This window comes from Bison bison, unplaced genomic scaffold, assembly GCF_000754665.1.
Source record: "Bison bison bison isolate TAMUID 2011002044 unplaced genomic scaffold, Bison_UMD1.0 scf7180017864162, whole genome shotgun sequence".
Lineage (NCBI taxonomy): Eukaryota > Metazoa > Chordata > Mammalia > Artiodactyla > Bovidae > Bison > Bison bison.
Genome location: NW_011494734.1, coordinates 2,775,270 through 2,791,788, shown reverse-complemented (window position 1 = coordinate 2,791,788; position 16,519 = coordinate 2,775,270). Strand labels below are relative to the sequence as shown.

General features: G+C 36.4%; 1 protein-coding gene across 3 annotated transcripts in view; it reads left to right on the top strand.

Moving 5' to 3' along the window:
* COG5 (component of oligomeric golgi complex 5) overlaps positions 1-16,519 on the top strand; it is a 281,698-nt gene that overhangs the window by 151,535 nt on the left and 113,644 nt on the right. For all 3 annotated transcript variants that reach the window (XM_010841464.1, XM_010841466.1, XM_010841465.1), the window contains 2 exons: positions 8,044-8,156; positions 8,624-8,701. In XM_010841464.1, the coding sequence (XP_010839766.1) occupies positions 8,044-8,156; positions 8,624-8,701 (191 nt within the window). The remainder of the gene's footprint in view (positions 1-8,043; positions 8,157-8,623; positions 8,702-16,519) is intronic.

The window sequence follows — 16,519 nt, the reverse complement described above, 5'->3', positions numbered from 1 at the left end:
TAGATTCATTTTTTTGCTTGAGGTTACCCAGTTATTCCAACATCATTTGTTGGAGATTCTGCCTTTGCCAAATTTATTACCTTTGCTTCTTTGTAAAAGGGCATTTGACTGTATTTATGTGGGTATATTTGTGAACTCACTATTCTGTTCCTTTGATCTATTTGTCTCTTCTTTTGCCAATACTACCTCATTGTGTTGATTACTAAAGCTTTATATAATGTCTTGAAGTTGGCTAGTCAGTCTTCCAACTTTGTTCTTTTTCTTCAATATTGTGTTAGCTGTTCTGATTTTTTTCCTCTCTATATAAACTTTAGAATCAGTTTGTTGATAGAAGAAAAATTTTTTTCTAAAATTCAGATTTTGACTGCATTAAATCTATAGATCCAACTGGAAAGGACTGACATCTTCACAATATTGTTTCTTCTGTCTATGAATATGGAATATCTCTGTATATATTTATTTCCTCTTTGGTTTTTATCGTCAGAGTTCTCTAGTTTTCCTCATATAGTTTTTGTCCATATTTTGTTCAGTTTATTTATACCTGAGTGAAGTCGCTCAGTCGTGTCCAACTCTGTGACCCCATGGACTGTAGCCTACCAGGCTCCTCAGTCCATGGCATTCTCCAGGCAAGAATACTGAAGTGGGTTGCCATTTCCTTCTCCAGGGGATCTTCCCGACCCAGGGATCCAACCCAGGTCTCCTGCATTGTAGGCAGACGCTTTACCATCTGAGCTATCAGGGAAGCCCTATTTATACCTAGGTATTTCATTTGGAACGGGGAGTAATGTAAATGGTATTTTGTTATCAAATTCAAATTCCCCTTGTTCATTGTTGGTATATATTAAAACAGTTGACTTACATTTATGAACCTTGTCTCTTACAACCTTGGTATCAGTTCAGTTCAGTCGCTCAGTCGTGTCCAACTCTTTGCGACCCCATGAATTGCAGCACGCCAGGCCTCCCTGTCCATCACCAACTCCCAGAGTTCACTCAAACTCATTCCATCAAGTCAGTGATGCCATCCAGCCATCTCATCCTCTGTCGTCCCCTTCTCCTCCTGCCCCCAATCCCTCCCAGCATCAGAGTCTTTTCCAATGAGTCAACTCTTCACATGAGGTGGCCAAAGTATTGGAGTTTCAACTTTAGCATCCATCCTTCCAGAGAACACCCAGGACTGATCTCCTTTAGGATGGACTGGTTAGATTGGATACGACTGAATGACTAACACTTATTGACTTACTGATGGGACTGGATGCCATGATCTTAGTTTTTTAATTTTTAATTTTAAGCCAGCTTTTTCACTCTTCTCTGTCACCCTTATCAAGAGGCTCTTTAGTTCCTCTTCACTTTCTGCCATTATAGTGATATCATCTGCATATATGAGGTTGTTGATGTTTTTCCTGACAGTCTTGATTCCAGCTTGTGATTTGTCCAGCTTGGCACTTTGCATAATGTACTCTGCATGTTAGTTAAATTAGCAGAGTGACAGTATACAGCCTTGTGTTACTCCTTCCCCAATTTTGAACTAATGCATTGTTCCATGTCTACTTCTAACTGTTGCTTCTTCACCCAGATACAAATTTCTCAGGAGACAGGTGAACTGTCTGGTACTCCCATCTCTTTAAGAATTTTCTGCAGTTTGTTGTGATCCACACAGTCAACATTTCATGAAGTCAATGAAGCAGAAGTAGATGTTTTTCTGGAATTCCCTTGCTTTCTCCATGATCCAGCAAATGTTGTCAATTTGATCTCTGGTTCCTCTGCCTCTTCAAAACCCAGCTTGTACATCTGGAAGATTTCGGTTAACGTACTGCTGAAGCCTAGCTTGGAGGATTTTGAGCATAAAGTTGCTAGCATGTGAAAGGAGGGCAATTGTATGGTAGTTTGAACATTCTTTGGCATTGCTCTTGTTTGGGGTTGGAATGAAAACTGACCTTTTCCAGTCCTGTGGCCACTGCTAAATTTTCCAAATTTGCTGACATATAGAGTACAGTACTTTAACAGTATCATGTTTTAGAATTTTAAATAGCTCAGTTCTTTATGCTAGAGGGCTACTTCTTTTTTTAAATTAATTTATATTAATTGGAGGATAATTGCTACATTGTGATGGTTTTTGCCATGTATCAACATGAATTGGCCTCAGGTATACATCTGTCCCCCCTATCTGAACTGCTCTCCCATGTCCCTCCCAACCCTATCCCTCTAGGTTGTTCCAGAGCACTGGCTTTGGGTGCCCTGCTTCATGCATAATTCTCATACACTGTACATGTCATTTTATAATGGTTTCTCCTTCTGCTTTTCTCTCTTCCCTATTCTGCAATGTTGAACATTTTTCTGGCTTCTCTCCTGGCCCATCTATGCCTGTCCCTTTTCGCTCTTAAGCAAAGAATCAGTGGATAGCTTATCTAAATTCTTACAGTTGATTTTAGGAGCAGATTGTTCCTTGCTAATGATCTAGGATGTCAGCTATCTGCTTCCTTGTTCATTTTGATTTATCTATAGCACTTGGCATATATACTTCATAAAGTTTGAAGTTTTTAATTGATTTCTTTGTTTCTTTGAAATTGATATTTTTTTCTACTTTTTTTTCTTTTTTCCATTGCCCTTTAAGGGACAAAGGCAAGAAAATGATTTTATTCCATTAATTAGAAGTTACTCAAGTATTGTTTCTTTGAGTACTTCTTAGTTTCTTCTTTCACATTAATAAAACTTAGTTTAAAACACTTAATTTTGTTTTTTGAGGTTCATAAAACTAGTGGATAATGGCATCAGTTTTTTGTTTTAGTTATTCTTGCTCCCTTTACAGGTGTTCTATGTTGATTATTTTTTATTACGTTTATTTCTTCAGCAAGATGTATTTAATGTATGAGGATAAAAGTCCTTAAGTATTCAAGTATAAATGAGAAAAATGAAGCCACTGGAACTAATAGAACCAATGACTGTGATCTTAGTCTTTTTTGGTGCCTCAGTTCTTCCAAATAATTCCTAGCAGAAAACAATACCTTTTTGTATTTCTGCTCTTACCTATTGTAAGAGTAGTGGGTTGATGGATTCCATAATTTTTATAATAAAACAAAGCTATACATATTCTAGTAATTTGATATTTTCTTCTTTTTACAAATTCACTGCATGCCTTTTCCTCACTATTACAAGTTCATTCTTTATGTAGCATCTAAGATAATTGCATATTGTTTCAGTATTACCTCTCCAGTTCATGTACACTTTTACTTAATATTCTTTGTACAACATTGCAAATAATTTGAAAAATTAATTAGACCTAGATTTTGAACAGGAGTATTCATATTTTAAACTCCTAAATGTTTCTCTTTGTTACTGCTTTCCATTATTATCAGAGTAAAAAAATAATAAACATCTCTTTACAAAAGGAGCATGTAGGTAATTTCCTGGTCGTCTAGTCATTAGGACTTAGAAGTTCCATTGCTGGGGCCCGGGTTCAATCCCTGTTCAGGGAACTAAGATCTCACAAGTCACAGGGCAAGGCAAAGAAGACAAAAAAAGGAGCATGTAGTTCTTTCCTAAACTTGGAATTGTTGAGAAACTAGAGTGAAAAGCTTACTAACATAGCCTCTGGTTTTCTTGATTCTTGCCCTCTGTAAAAGTAGGATAGACTCTAACCATTGATGGGCTCTTAATGGCACCCCACTCCAGTACTCCTGCCTAGAAAATCCCATGGACTGAGGAGCCTGGTAGGCTGCAGTCCATGGGGTCGCTAAGGGTCAGACACGACTGAGCAACTTCACTTTCACTTTTCACTTTCATGCATTGGAGAAGGAAATGGCAACCCACTCCAGTGTTCTTGCCTGGAGAATCCTAGGGACGGGGGAGCCTGGTGGGCTGCTGTCTGTGGGGTCACACAGAGTCAGACACGACTGAAGTGACTTAGCTTAGCTTAGCTTGTACTATCTAGTCTTTAAGTTTAACTTAAATTGAAATGTGTACTTTTCACTTTGAGGTTAAAAATCCTCATTTTATGTTGAAACATTCTAACATGTGCAAAGAGCTGTGCATGTATACCATATCCAGTAACATTCTTAGGCATTAGCTTCAAGAAATTTCACACTGATACATTAATATTATTTTGCATGTAATCCACATTCAGTATTTTTAAGTTATTTCCATAAAATATTCTTTATGGCTGTTTCCCCTCCCAACTGGAACCAATTAGCCATTATGCTATTCCATTGGTTGTCTTGTTTCTACTCTGCTTTAATAATAATAATAATCATAAAAAAGCAGTATCTTTTTTATCTTTTATGGCATTAACATGTTCAGCAAACCCCACACTCAGAATTTGTCTGATTGTTTCTTCATTATTACATTCAAGGTAAAAAACCCATAAGATGATGTGTATTTCCCGTTATATGATATAAGAAGCACCAAAATTATGTCAGTCTGTGTCATTGTTGCTTGTTTGTTCTTATAGTGTATGACAGGTTGCTGCTTGTAAAAGTACTCTTTTCTTAGTAATTAGTAAGTAACTTTGGGTGCATACTTTGCACCATGTGAAACATCCTGTTCCCCGTAACATTTTACCCACCGATAATTATTCCTTCATTATTTTACTAGTTGGTAGTTGCAAAATAGTGATTTTTTCCTAGCATTATCATTTCTTTTGCACTTATTAACTGACAGTTTACTGTAAACAGCAGTTCCCACCCTTTTTAAACATTTGAGTTTTAAACTCTGAGCTCAGGGAATATTTTTTTAATCAATATTTTAGAAACTATTATCATTGGTATTATTTTGACCTACCAGATACTCTCACATTTGTTTTGTGGAAGCTTCCTAATCTCCATTGGTCTTTAAACACTTTTTTACTCTCTGGTCCGTCGTGCTCCAGGTTGACCTATTTTCACTGCTCTGAGTACAGAATCACTTTTTTATTCAATAAGCCTTGTATTCTTTCATTGAGGATTGTTGCATAGAGATCAGAGTTTGACTCTCAGACATGTTCATTTCTAGTGAGGGGTTGTCTTATCTCTCTCCTTTACGGAGCAGCAGTAGGAAAGACCTCTAATCCTGATTACACACCTGTCTTTGTTCTGTTTGTGAAGAGAACCTTCATTTGCACCATCCTAAAATACATCTAGTTTCATTATTGCTAAGAAGCAACACAGTTCAGTTCAGTCGCTCAGTCATGTCCAACTCTTTGAGACTCCATGAACCGCAGCACTCCAGGCCTCCCTGTCCATCACCAACTCCCAGAGTTTACCCAAACCCATGTCCATTGAGTTGGTGATGCCATCCAACCATCTCATCCTCTGTTGTCCCCTTCTCCTCCTGCCCTCAATTTTTCCCAGTATCAGGGTCCTTTCAAATGAATCAGCTCTTCGCATGAGGTGCCCAAAGTATTGGAGTTTCAGCTTCAACATCAGTCCTTTCAATGAACACACAGGACTGATCTCCTTTAGGATCGACTCGTTGGATCTCCTTGCAGTCCAAAGGACTCTCAAGAGTTTTCTCCAACACCACAGTTCAAAAGCATTAATTCTTTGGCTCTCAGCTTTCTTTATAGTCCACCTCTCACATCCACACATGAAAACCATAGCCTTGACTAGACAGACCTTTATTGACAAACTAATGTCTCTGCTTTTTAATATGCTGTCTATGTTGGTCATAACTTTCCTACCAAGAAGTAAGTGTCTTTTAATTTCATGGCTGCAGTCACCATCTGCAGTGATTTTGGAGCCCCAAAAATAAAGGCCCTCACTGTTTCCGTTGTTTCCCCATCTCTTTGCCATGAAGTGATGGGACCAGTTGCCATGATCTTAAGTTTTTTTAATGTTGAGTTTTAAGCCAACTTTTTCACTCTCTTCTTTCACTTTCATCAAGACGCTCTTTAGTTCTTCTTTGCTTTCTGCCCTAAGGGTGGTGTCATCTGATTATCTGAGGTTATTGATATTTCTCCTGGCAATCTTGATTCCAGCTTGTGCTTCCTCCAGCCCAGCATTTCTCATGATGTACTCTGCATAGAAGTTAAATAAGCAGGGTGACAGTATACAGCCTAGACGTACTCCTTTTCCTATTTGGAACTACAGAGACTCACTGCTTCTATCTCTATTCTTCTCACCTGGTCCCGCTTCCTACCACTGCAGCTGCCCCCTCTAGGAAACCATTTTTATTAATTCCTTTTTTTTGAAGAGGGGGAAGAAATATTTTCTGCATTTGTTAGGCACATAGTGTATCAATTTATATGATTTAGTAAGTTATTTCCTTATTATGAAGACAAGATACAAAGAAAAATCTGCATTTTTGAAACTATAAGTGTTAGTTGTACATAGAACATAACTGAAGTCTGAACAAATACGGGAACATTCCTACTAAGAACATAATGGCAAGGGCATCTTTCATTCCTACATGACTTCATTAAGGGACTTCTTCCTCATACCAGCAACATACTGAATAATAAAATTAACCACATACATATTCAGCAGGTAATAACCTGAAACCAAACTCACTTGATTAATGTGCCATACTTACTGTCCCTATACTTTGCACTTTTAGGTCAAGCACAAATAAAGAACATAGCTACAGTAAGATAGCTTCTGAGAAGGCTAGAACTATACTTGGTGATTTGAATCTGTCTGAGTCCAAGATCCTTTCTTTTTATACATGTGTATATTTTATTGACGTGTAGTTGACTTACAGTATTTCAGATGCACAACAAGTTGACTCAGTTATACATATACACCCATATTAATTTTTGTGTATGTGTATATATGTATAAAACAAGCTTAATTCTAAATAACCAGGAACGTCAGAACCTGGTATGATGAGGAACTAAACACGAGAGGTGGTTTCCCAAATTTTTGAATGATAGAAATTCATGGCTCCTGTAGAATATCATGGAATGGGGAATGTTCTCTTTCAGTGTTACTGAGTTTTTTTTCTTTGACAGAATGGTGAGCTGGGGCATATTCAAATGGATTCAAAAATACATGATAAGTTTTCACTCACATGTGTTGGAGGCTGATACCAATGCTAGTATCCTTGGTCACATTTTCATGAAGTTATATATCTATGGCTTTGGGGGCACAAACTTATATTTAAAACTCTTTCACCTGTGATAGCGATCTTCTTGCTTGTTTTACTAAAAAATTTTCTATTCCTCTACACTTTTAAGATTCTGGTTTATTCACTGTTTATGTTAAAGGCCTGAAGATCCCCAAAAAGAAAAAACAGCTATCCAAAATTCTTATTTATTTTCTAGCTTTTGTGGCTTTTAAGACTTTATTTTGAGTAAGTACCAATATGTTTCTACTGATTCTATTTCAGATCCTCAAGGCCTCAACCCATTTGTGAGTGGAAAACAGTGAAATGACATTATCTGAAATTAAGCAGAAAATCAGATATGTCATATCCCTTCATGGGATGTCAGGTTAAGAGGAAACAGGAGAAGTTACAGAAAATGGGAGCATAGTCTTAATTTGCAGGGGTTTTAAGGTTCCCATTAAGGGTATTTTATAATGGAGATCTATTCTGATTGGAGGTAAAAACTGTTATAAAGAATTATAGAATAAATCAACTATATTCAAATTAAAAATATTTATAGAATGTTACATTTATCAATTTATAGAGTCAAGATTAATACTTTCATTTAACAAACGAGATATCTAAACTGCAGTATCTTGTTCTTTTTGTGGAGAGTGTTAGTGAATGCATACTCAGTCGTGTCTGACTCTTTGTGACCCCTTGGACTGTAACCTGCCAGGCTCCTCTGTCCATGCGGTTTCCCAAGCAAGAATACTGGAATGGGTGCCATTTCCTTCTCCAGGGAATTCCTGTTTTCTGTATTATCCTTGTTGGGTGTGTGTGGTGGGGTGTGTGTGTGTGTGTGTGGTTTTATTTTCTTTCTTAAAAACAAAAGGTTAAGATTCTTTTTTATATCACTCATGATAAATTATTACTTCTTCATAAAGAAACTTCTCATTTGTTAGCCTGTATGTGCTTTTCATAATAACATACATTTTGTTAAATTTAAAACATTTTATTTTGTTTGTTTTTTTTGTTTCTCATAAACAGGGGGACCTGGACGATCTACCATGCCAACTCCAGGGAACACTGCAGCTTTTCGTGCTTCCCTCTGGACCAACATGGAGAAACTTGTGGATCATATTTTTACTGTTTGTGGTCAGGTAAATATTTGAGAGAGTAAAAAATAGTATTAATTATGGGTTAGCATGCTGTGTGCTTAGTTGTATCCAACTGTTTGCAACCCTTTGGATTACAGTGCAGTAGGCTCCTCTGTCCATGGGAGTTTTCGTTTCAGTCAAGAATACTGGATTGAGTTGCCATTTCCTCCTCCAGGAATCTTCCTGACCCAGGAGTTGAACCTGTGTCTCCTGTGTCTCCTGCATTGCAGGCAGAATCTACCTGCTGAGCTGTGGTTTAATTCTTAGTTATTCAAAGTTGTGTGATCTTGGGCAGCTTTCTTAAAAATCTCTGAAAGTTCGAAATACCTCCGTAACTAATTATAATGTATGTAAGGGCTCTAGCAAAATGCTTTTTCCCTTCCCTTAGTGTTTCTAGTACCTGTACTCTATGCTTGTTACATTTGAAAATACTCAATTATATATGTTTTCCCTCTTTTCCTTCCTTTTAGGTGCAACATCTACAAAAAATATTAACCAAGAAGAGGGATCCTGTCTCTCACATTTGTTTCATTGAAGAAATAGTTAAGGTATGTCTAAATGAAAGTATTTTTGTCTCTTTATTAAGGAATACTGGAAGATAATGAGCCATTATTATTTGTGTTCCTGTCTTACAGAGAGACTACACGTCAAATAGCTAAAAGAAAATGTATTTCTTGATAGCCACAGATTTTCTTTGCTTGTTTGTTTATTGAGTAGATGCTAAATGATACTATTTATAGACTAATTTCTGAACTGCATATAGTAATTTCTCATTTTCTGTTATACACATGATGTGAACTAGATTACCAGTGCATGTTCGATGCATGAAACAGGGCACTCAAAGCTGGTGCACTGGGACAACCCAGAGAGATGGGATGGGAAGGGAGGTGGGAGGGGGTTTCTGGATAGGGGACACGTGTACACGCATGGCTGATTTCATGTCAATGTATGGCAAAATCCACCACAATATTGTAAAGTAATTAGCCTCCAATTAAAATTAATTAATTAAAAAGTTTTCAATGTCCTGATAGAGACTAAGATGAAAATTTTTGGTGTATGAGAGATTTAATTAATGGTTATTAAACTGTCATATAATGTCTTCTCTGAAAATGGTATGATCCATTCAGTTGTTAGTTTTTCCTATAAAGCACATTAATGTATTATTTTTTTATATTGTAAAGTTTCCCTTCTGTCAGTTATCAATCTCCTGGCCTCATAGTCATCATTTGTAACAAATGTACCACACCAATGCAGGATGCATAAGGCATTATGCAAATATGTAATTTCCTGTCTTCATTATTGTTCATTGTTCAGTTGCTAAGTCATGTCTGACTCTTTGCAACCCCATGAGCTGTAGCACGCCAGACTTCCCTGTTCTTCACTATCTCCCTGCGTTTGCTCAAACTCATGTCCATTGTTTGAGTGATGCCATCCAACCATCTCATTCTCTGTCGCCCTCTTTTCCTCTTACCTTCAGTCTTTCCCAGCACTGGGGTCTTTTCCAGTGAGTTAGCTCTTCGTATCAGGTGGCCAAATTATTGGAGCTTCAGCTTTAGCATCAATCTTTCCAGTGAATATTCAGGATTGATTTCCTTTAGGATTGACTTGTTTGATTTCTTTGCTGTCCAAGGGACTCTTAAGAGTCTTCTCCAGCACAGCAGTTGAAAGCATCAATTCTTTAGTGCTCAGCCTTCTTTATGGTTCAACTCTCACATCTCTACATGACTACTGGCAAACCATAGCTTTGACTATAGACCTTTGTTGGATAAGTGATACCTCTGCTTTTGAATATGCTGTCTAGATTTGTCACAGCTTTTCTTTCAAGGAGCAAACATAATTTTTTTTTTAATAATTTTTTTTATTTTGAGCTGTGCTAGGTCTTTATTGCTGCACAGGCTTTCCTCTAGTTTTGGCGAGCGGGGGCTACTCTCTTGTGGTGCATGAGCTTCTCATTGCTATGGCTCCTCTTGTGGAGCACGGGTTCTAGGGCACATGGGCTTCAGTTGTTGAAGCTCCCGGACTCTAGAGCACAAGCTTAGTAGTTGTGGCACAAGTCCCACTGCATGTGAGATCTTCCCAGATCATGGATCAAACCTGTGTCTTCTGCTTTGGCAGGCAAATTCTTTACCACTGAGCTACCAGGGAAGCCCAGCTAGCATCCTTTAATTTCATGTCTGCCATCACCATCCACAGTGATTTTGGAGCCCAAGAAAAGAAAATCTGTCAGTGTTTCCATTTTTTCCCCATCTATTTTGCCATGAAGTGATGGGACCAGATGACGTGATCTTTGTTTTTTTAATATTGTTTTAAGCCACCTTTTTCACTCTTCTCTTTCACCTTCATCAAGAGGCTCTTTAGTTCCTCTTTGCTTTCTGCCATTAAAGTGGTATCATCTGCATATATGAGGTTGTTGATATTTCTTCCTGCAGTCTTGATTCTAGCTTGTGAGTTATCCAGCCTGGCATTTCACATGATGTGCTCTGCATGTACATTAAATAAGCAGGGTGACAGTATACAGCCTTGATATATACCTTCCCCAATTTTGAACCAATCCATTGTTCTATGTCCAGTTCTAACGGTGCTTCCTGTCCTGCATATATGTTTCTCAAGAGACAGGTAAGGTGGTCTGGTATTCCCATTTCTTTACGAATTTCCCACAGCTTGTTGTGATCCACATAGTCAAAGGCTTTAGTGTGGTCAGTGAAGCAGAAGTAGATGTTTTTTGCTTTTTCTATGATCTAGCGGGTGTGTAGTATCATACAAAAAAGGTACATTTAAAAATACTCAGTCGTGTCAGTCGTGTCCGACTTTTTCTATGATCTAGCGGGTGTATAGTATCATACGAAAAAGGTACACTTAAAAATACTAAGTCGCTTCAGTCGTGTCTGACTCTGTGTGACCCCATAGACAGCAGCCCACTAGGCTCCTCTGTCCCTGGGATTCTCCAGGCAAGAACACTGGAGTGGGTTGCCATTTCCTTCTCCATCATATAAAAAAGGTACACTTAAAAATACTCAGTGCTGCACCTTTACATCCTTTCCACACTTCTCTCTTAACCCCTGGAAACCACTGATCTTTTTTCTGTGTTTAGAGTTTTATCTTTTATAGAATATCATATAATTGGAATCATACAGTAGGTTGCCTTTCGTACTGGTTTCTCTTAGTAATATGCATTTAAGGTTTCTTCATGTCTTTGTTGCTTGATCCCTCATTTCTTTTAGTCACTGAATAATATTTTACTTTGTACATAGACCTAGTTTATTTACTCATTCACCTATTGAAGGCCGTGTTGTCGCTTCCATTTTTTTGACAATTATGATTTAAATTTATAAATGTTCGTGTGCAGATTTTTGTGTGCATATAAACTTTTAGCTGATTTGAGTAAACACCAAAGCACATGATTGCTGTATATTATAGAGAATTTTTAGCTTTGTAAGAAACTGCCAAACTATCTGTCATGGTGACTGTATTATTGTACATACCTATTAGCAAAGAAACAAAGTTCCTATTGCTCCACATCTTCGTCAGCATTTCATATAGTCAGTGTTTTGGATTTTAGCTATTTTAGTAGGTGTGTAGTGGTGTGTCTGGAGAAGGCAATGGCACCCCACTCCAGTACTCTTGCCTGGAAAATCCCATGGGTGGAGGAGCCTGGTAGGCTGCAGTCCATGGGGTCGCTAAGAGTCAGACATGACTAAAGGACTTCATTTTCACTTTTTACTTTCATGCATTGGAGAAGGCAATGGCAACCCACTCCAGTGTTCTTGCCTGGAGAATCCCAGGGACGGGGGATCCTGGTGGGCTGCTGTCTATGGGGTCGCAGAGTCGGACACGACTGAAGTGACTTAGCAGCAGCAGCAGTGGTATGTCATTGATTTATTTTGTATTTCCTATGAATTTTAAAAAGATTATATTTATAGGAAAAACTTGATTAGCTAAGTTTCTAAGACTTTATATGAAGAAAAATGGACTGCCTTGCCATGTTCATTATTTAAAATTTATCTCTTACAGTCAATACAAGTGGTTAAAAAAATCTTAAAATATTCTAAAATAATTTTTATTGGATTAAGGATAATTTTTTTTAAATCATTTGGATAGCCAGATATTTAATTTAAAGGTTACCTTTCTGAACATCTAGTCAAGTAATGTTAAAGGAAGTATAATACAGTTATTAAGAACTGGGTCCTTGGACTTTAGTATTAAACAGAACTGAGATTTCCTTTGTTGATTATGCAACCTTGGGTAGGTCTTATAATGTTTCAGAATGTCAGATATCAAATGAGAGTGATAATATTACCCATTGAGCTGAGGTTTTCTGAGGGAAAATTAGATAATGTAGACTTAATTCAGAGATTGGCTCAATAATTTGATATCCTACTTTTTATTTCAGTCTTTTTTAAACTTTAAAAGTTAAATTATTTAGGGGTTAGAAATTTCCCATGTGCGTGGTAACAAAGAACTCTAGTGTGCAAAGAAGGTTAGTTTTGTTTTTTTTTTTAACAGTTCTGATAACATGATATACAAGTATATTAATTTATGCTGAGTGTCAGAAATTTAAGAAATGTTGCTTCCTTAAATAAGACAATACCAAGGATTCACTATAAATGTGTCATGATTACATGTCTCATTTCACTACAGAATCACGAGTTTATGATCTAACATTTAGTAATTCTGTAGTTGTAGAAAAAGTAATGATGATTTTCCTTCATTCAGTTCTGTGAGATTTTGTGAGAATTGTTAAATCGTTTATATTGTATTAGTCAAAAAAAAAATGTGTTTACTTTTAAAACTTTTAGTTTTGAAGTTAATATTGCCAAATGTGAATGCTTTATTAGTTCAGAACATTTTGCAGTAAATGTTTATCATGCTATAAATAATACATCATAGTGTAAAAAGGGCATAAATATGTTGAGTATAAAGTAAAATTGGGCCAATTATATCAGGCATAACAAATCTTAAGATATATAGTTAATGTAGAGCCTTATGAAAACTTTTCCTTAATTAAGATAACTAATTCTGCTTCTGCTTAATTTAATGAATCTTCTGGTTAACTTGTAAAATTAGCCTGTTAATTTCAGTTCATTCTATAAATTTGAAAAGACATTTATGCTTACAGTTATATTAATTATTTATGTGATTTAACTGTGGAAAATACTTCTTTTCTCTTATTATTTTTATTTACAAAAGTTAGTTGATTGGATATATCTTCTTAGTTTAAATAAGATTTCTAGACTGTTGACTAGACATCAAAAATTCAATTTTGGCAACTTTTTAAAAACTTTTAAAACTTTTAAAGTTAAAAAGTTCTAGTATCGCTATATACTCGTCAATATTATATGTAGCACTTTGTTTGAAAGTGAGTGTACCAAGGTACTGACAAATTATTCAGGATCCAAACAGTAGCAAACAGGTTGCAGATTCTTATCTGCAGAATTAAGCCAGTTTAGCTGTATGTGGCAGTATAGATATGATACCTTCATTTTCTAAGCCAGCATTTTTTTTTTATCATTGAACAGAATCTTGTAATTATGTGTGTAGGATGCATTAGGCTATATTTGGAATGTATTCAGCATTTTGAGCAGCTGTAGTACTAACAAGGATTTTAACTATGAAAAAGAATGTGTTTTGTTTTGCCCTTTTTAATGTATTAAATGATTTGATAATAGCATTTAAGACTCAAAAAAATTTTAGGACACCCAAATATGAAATATTTTTAGAAAAATGAGCAAAATGTTTAACTCATTTATCAATGGCATCCTAATTTGATTAAAAAAAAAAAGTGGCAGTAAGCCAATTTACATGTCTTAAGTCATTTGTTATCAATAAATACTCTTATCTGTAAAGGTTTAGAAGATTTTTGCTTTACTAGCTTGAAGAGTTATTTTTTATTTATTTTTTCATAATATAAATACATTTTATTTTTTTGACTTTTAAAAAAAATTATTTTCATTGGAGGCTAATTACTTTACAATATTTTGCTGGTTTTAGCCATACATTCACATGAATCAGCCATGGGTGTACATGTGTTCCGCATCTTGACTTTCCCTCCCACCTCCCTCCCCACCCCATCCCTTAGGGTCATCCCAGTGCACCAGCCCTGAGCACCCTGTCTCATGCCTCAAACCTGGACTGGCGATCTGTTTCACATATGATAATATACATGTTTCAATGCTATTCACTCAAATCATTCCACCATTGCCTTCTCCCACAGAGTCCAGAAGTCTGTTCTTTACATCTGCATCTCTTTTGCTCTCTTGCATATAGGGTCATCGTTACCATCTTTCTAAATTCCATATATATGTGTTAATATACTGTATTGGTGTTTTTCTTTGTGACTTACTTAGTTCTGTATAATAGGCTCCAGTTTCATCCACCTCATTAGAACTGATTCAAATGCATTCTTTTTAATAGCTGAGTAATATTCCATTGTGTATATGTACCACAGCTTTCTTATCCATTTGTCTGCCGATGGAAATCTAGGTTGCTTCCATGGAGGATGAGTTATTTTTAAGAGCCCTCTCCCTGCTAAAACAAATTTTAGATGTTAGAAAAGCTTAATTTTTAATAAGAGAATCTCTGAGGGACATATGCATATACAGATATGCATAAGCAGATAAAGTAGTTGAAACTGTAGTGGAGATGTGTGAGCTGTAAGTCATTGCAAATGCTGAAGTTGCTCTGAAGTCAAATGTTCATGTCAATGATGGGGTCAGTCTACTAAGCTCTGGGTCTCTAGCATGGTGGGAGAATGAACCTTGCATTAAAGCTCCTGAGATCTTGAGACCTGTGACTGTGGCTAACATGTTCCTGGGTTGGTAACAGTACCTACTTTCACAAAAAGCAAGTACAGATCCTCTGTAGAGGAAAGCATTTCTAGTTTTAGCTGTCAGAATTCTCCACATGTTAAGGTCATCCAACTATGAGCTCATAGTTGAAAATCACCAGTCATATAAATAGACTAGAATCTGTGATTGAGAGTCAGCGGGAAAAATAAACACAATGCAAAACAGGTTTTAGACTCCTAAAGAACTTCTGAAGGACGCTATGGACTTCAGATGTTAGAATTAATTGATAAAGAATCCAGAATACCTGCATAGGTTTTAGAAGTAAAGATGGAATAAAAAAATGACAAGTGACCGTTAAGAAATGATCAGGTAGGAGGACAAGTATTCTTTGTGCTCTCACTACTTCTGCCTAACATTTTCTTAACTAGTGCAATGAGAAAGAAAAAGAGATAAAAACTTCTAGTTTGGAAGTGAAAAGTTAAAATGGTCTTTGTTATTTAAGTACATATCTAAAAGTTGAAAGACCTGAGCATACCATGTGTTGGTGAGGATATGGAGCAACTGTAACTCTCATATACTGCTAAAGGGAAATGTAAAATGGTACAACCACTTTAGGAAAGAATTTGGCTTTTCCTTAAAAAGTTGAACATACATGTATTATATGACTTAGCAATATGCCCCTAGTTATTAATCCAAGAGGAATGAAAGAATATATCCAAAGACTTGTAAACAAATGTCCATAGAGCTGTCTTCTCCCCGTGTCTTTACATCATTTCCTTCTGTATGTGTCTGTGTTTCAGATTTCCTCTTCTTATAAGGACACCCTAATGACTCTGTTTTAACTTAATTACTTCTTTAAAGACCCAATCTCCAAATATGATTACGTTTTCATGTATGGTTGGTTTCGGTTAGAACTTCATCATATGAATTTTGTCAAGACAAAACAGCCTATAGCAGTAATTTACATTGATGCCAGTAAAAATGGAGACAGTTGCATTGATTTGAGAATTATTCAGGAGATAACACCGACACATCTTAATGACAGATTAGAAGTGGTGAGATAGAGAAGGAGGTGTCAAGGCTGATATTGTATATTCAGTTTTGACAAGAGTTCTGGTGGATAGTAGTAAATTTCACTTGAGACCATAAACTGAGAAGCACATTAAATAAGGAAGATATGTTCGGTATTCAGGTGCTCATGGCACATTCAAAGGAAGTTTCAGTTAGGCAATTTAATATATGAGTCTGGAGCTCAGAAGAGGCATCCACTGGAAACATAAATTTTGGAGATGTCCCTGCTTATTTAACTTATATGCAGAGTACATCATGAGAAATGGTGGGCTGGATGAAGCACAAGTTGTAATCAAGATTGCCGGGAAAAATATCAATAACCTCAGATACACAGATGACACCACCCATATGGCACAAAGTGAAGAACTAAAGAGCCTCTTGATGAGAGTGAAAGAGGAGATTGAAATGTGGGCTTAAAACTCAGCATTCAGAAAGCTAAGATCATGGCATCCGGTCCCATCACTTCATGGCAAATAGATGGAGAAACAGTGGAAATAGTGGCAGACTTTA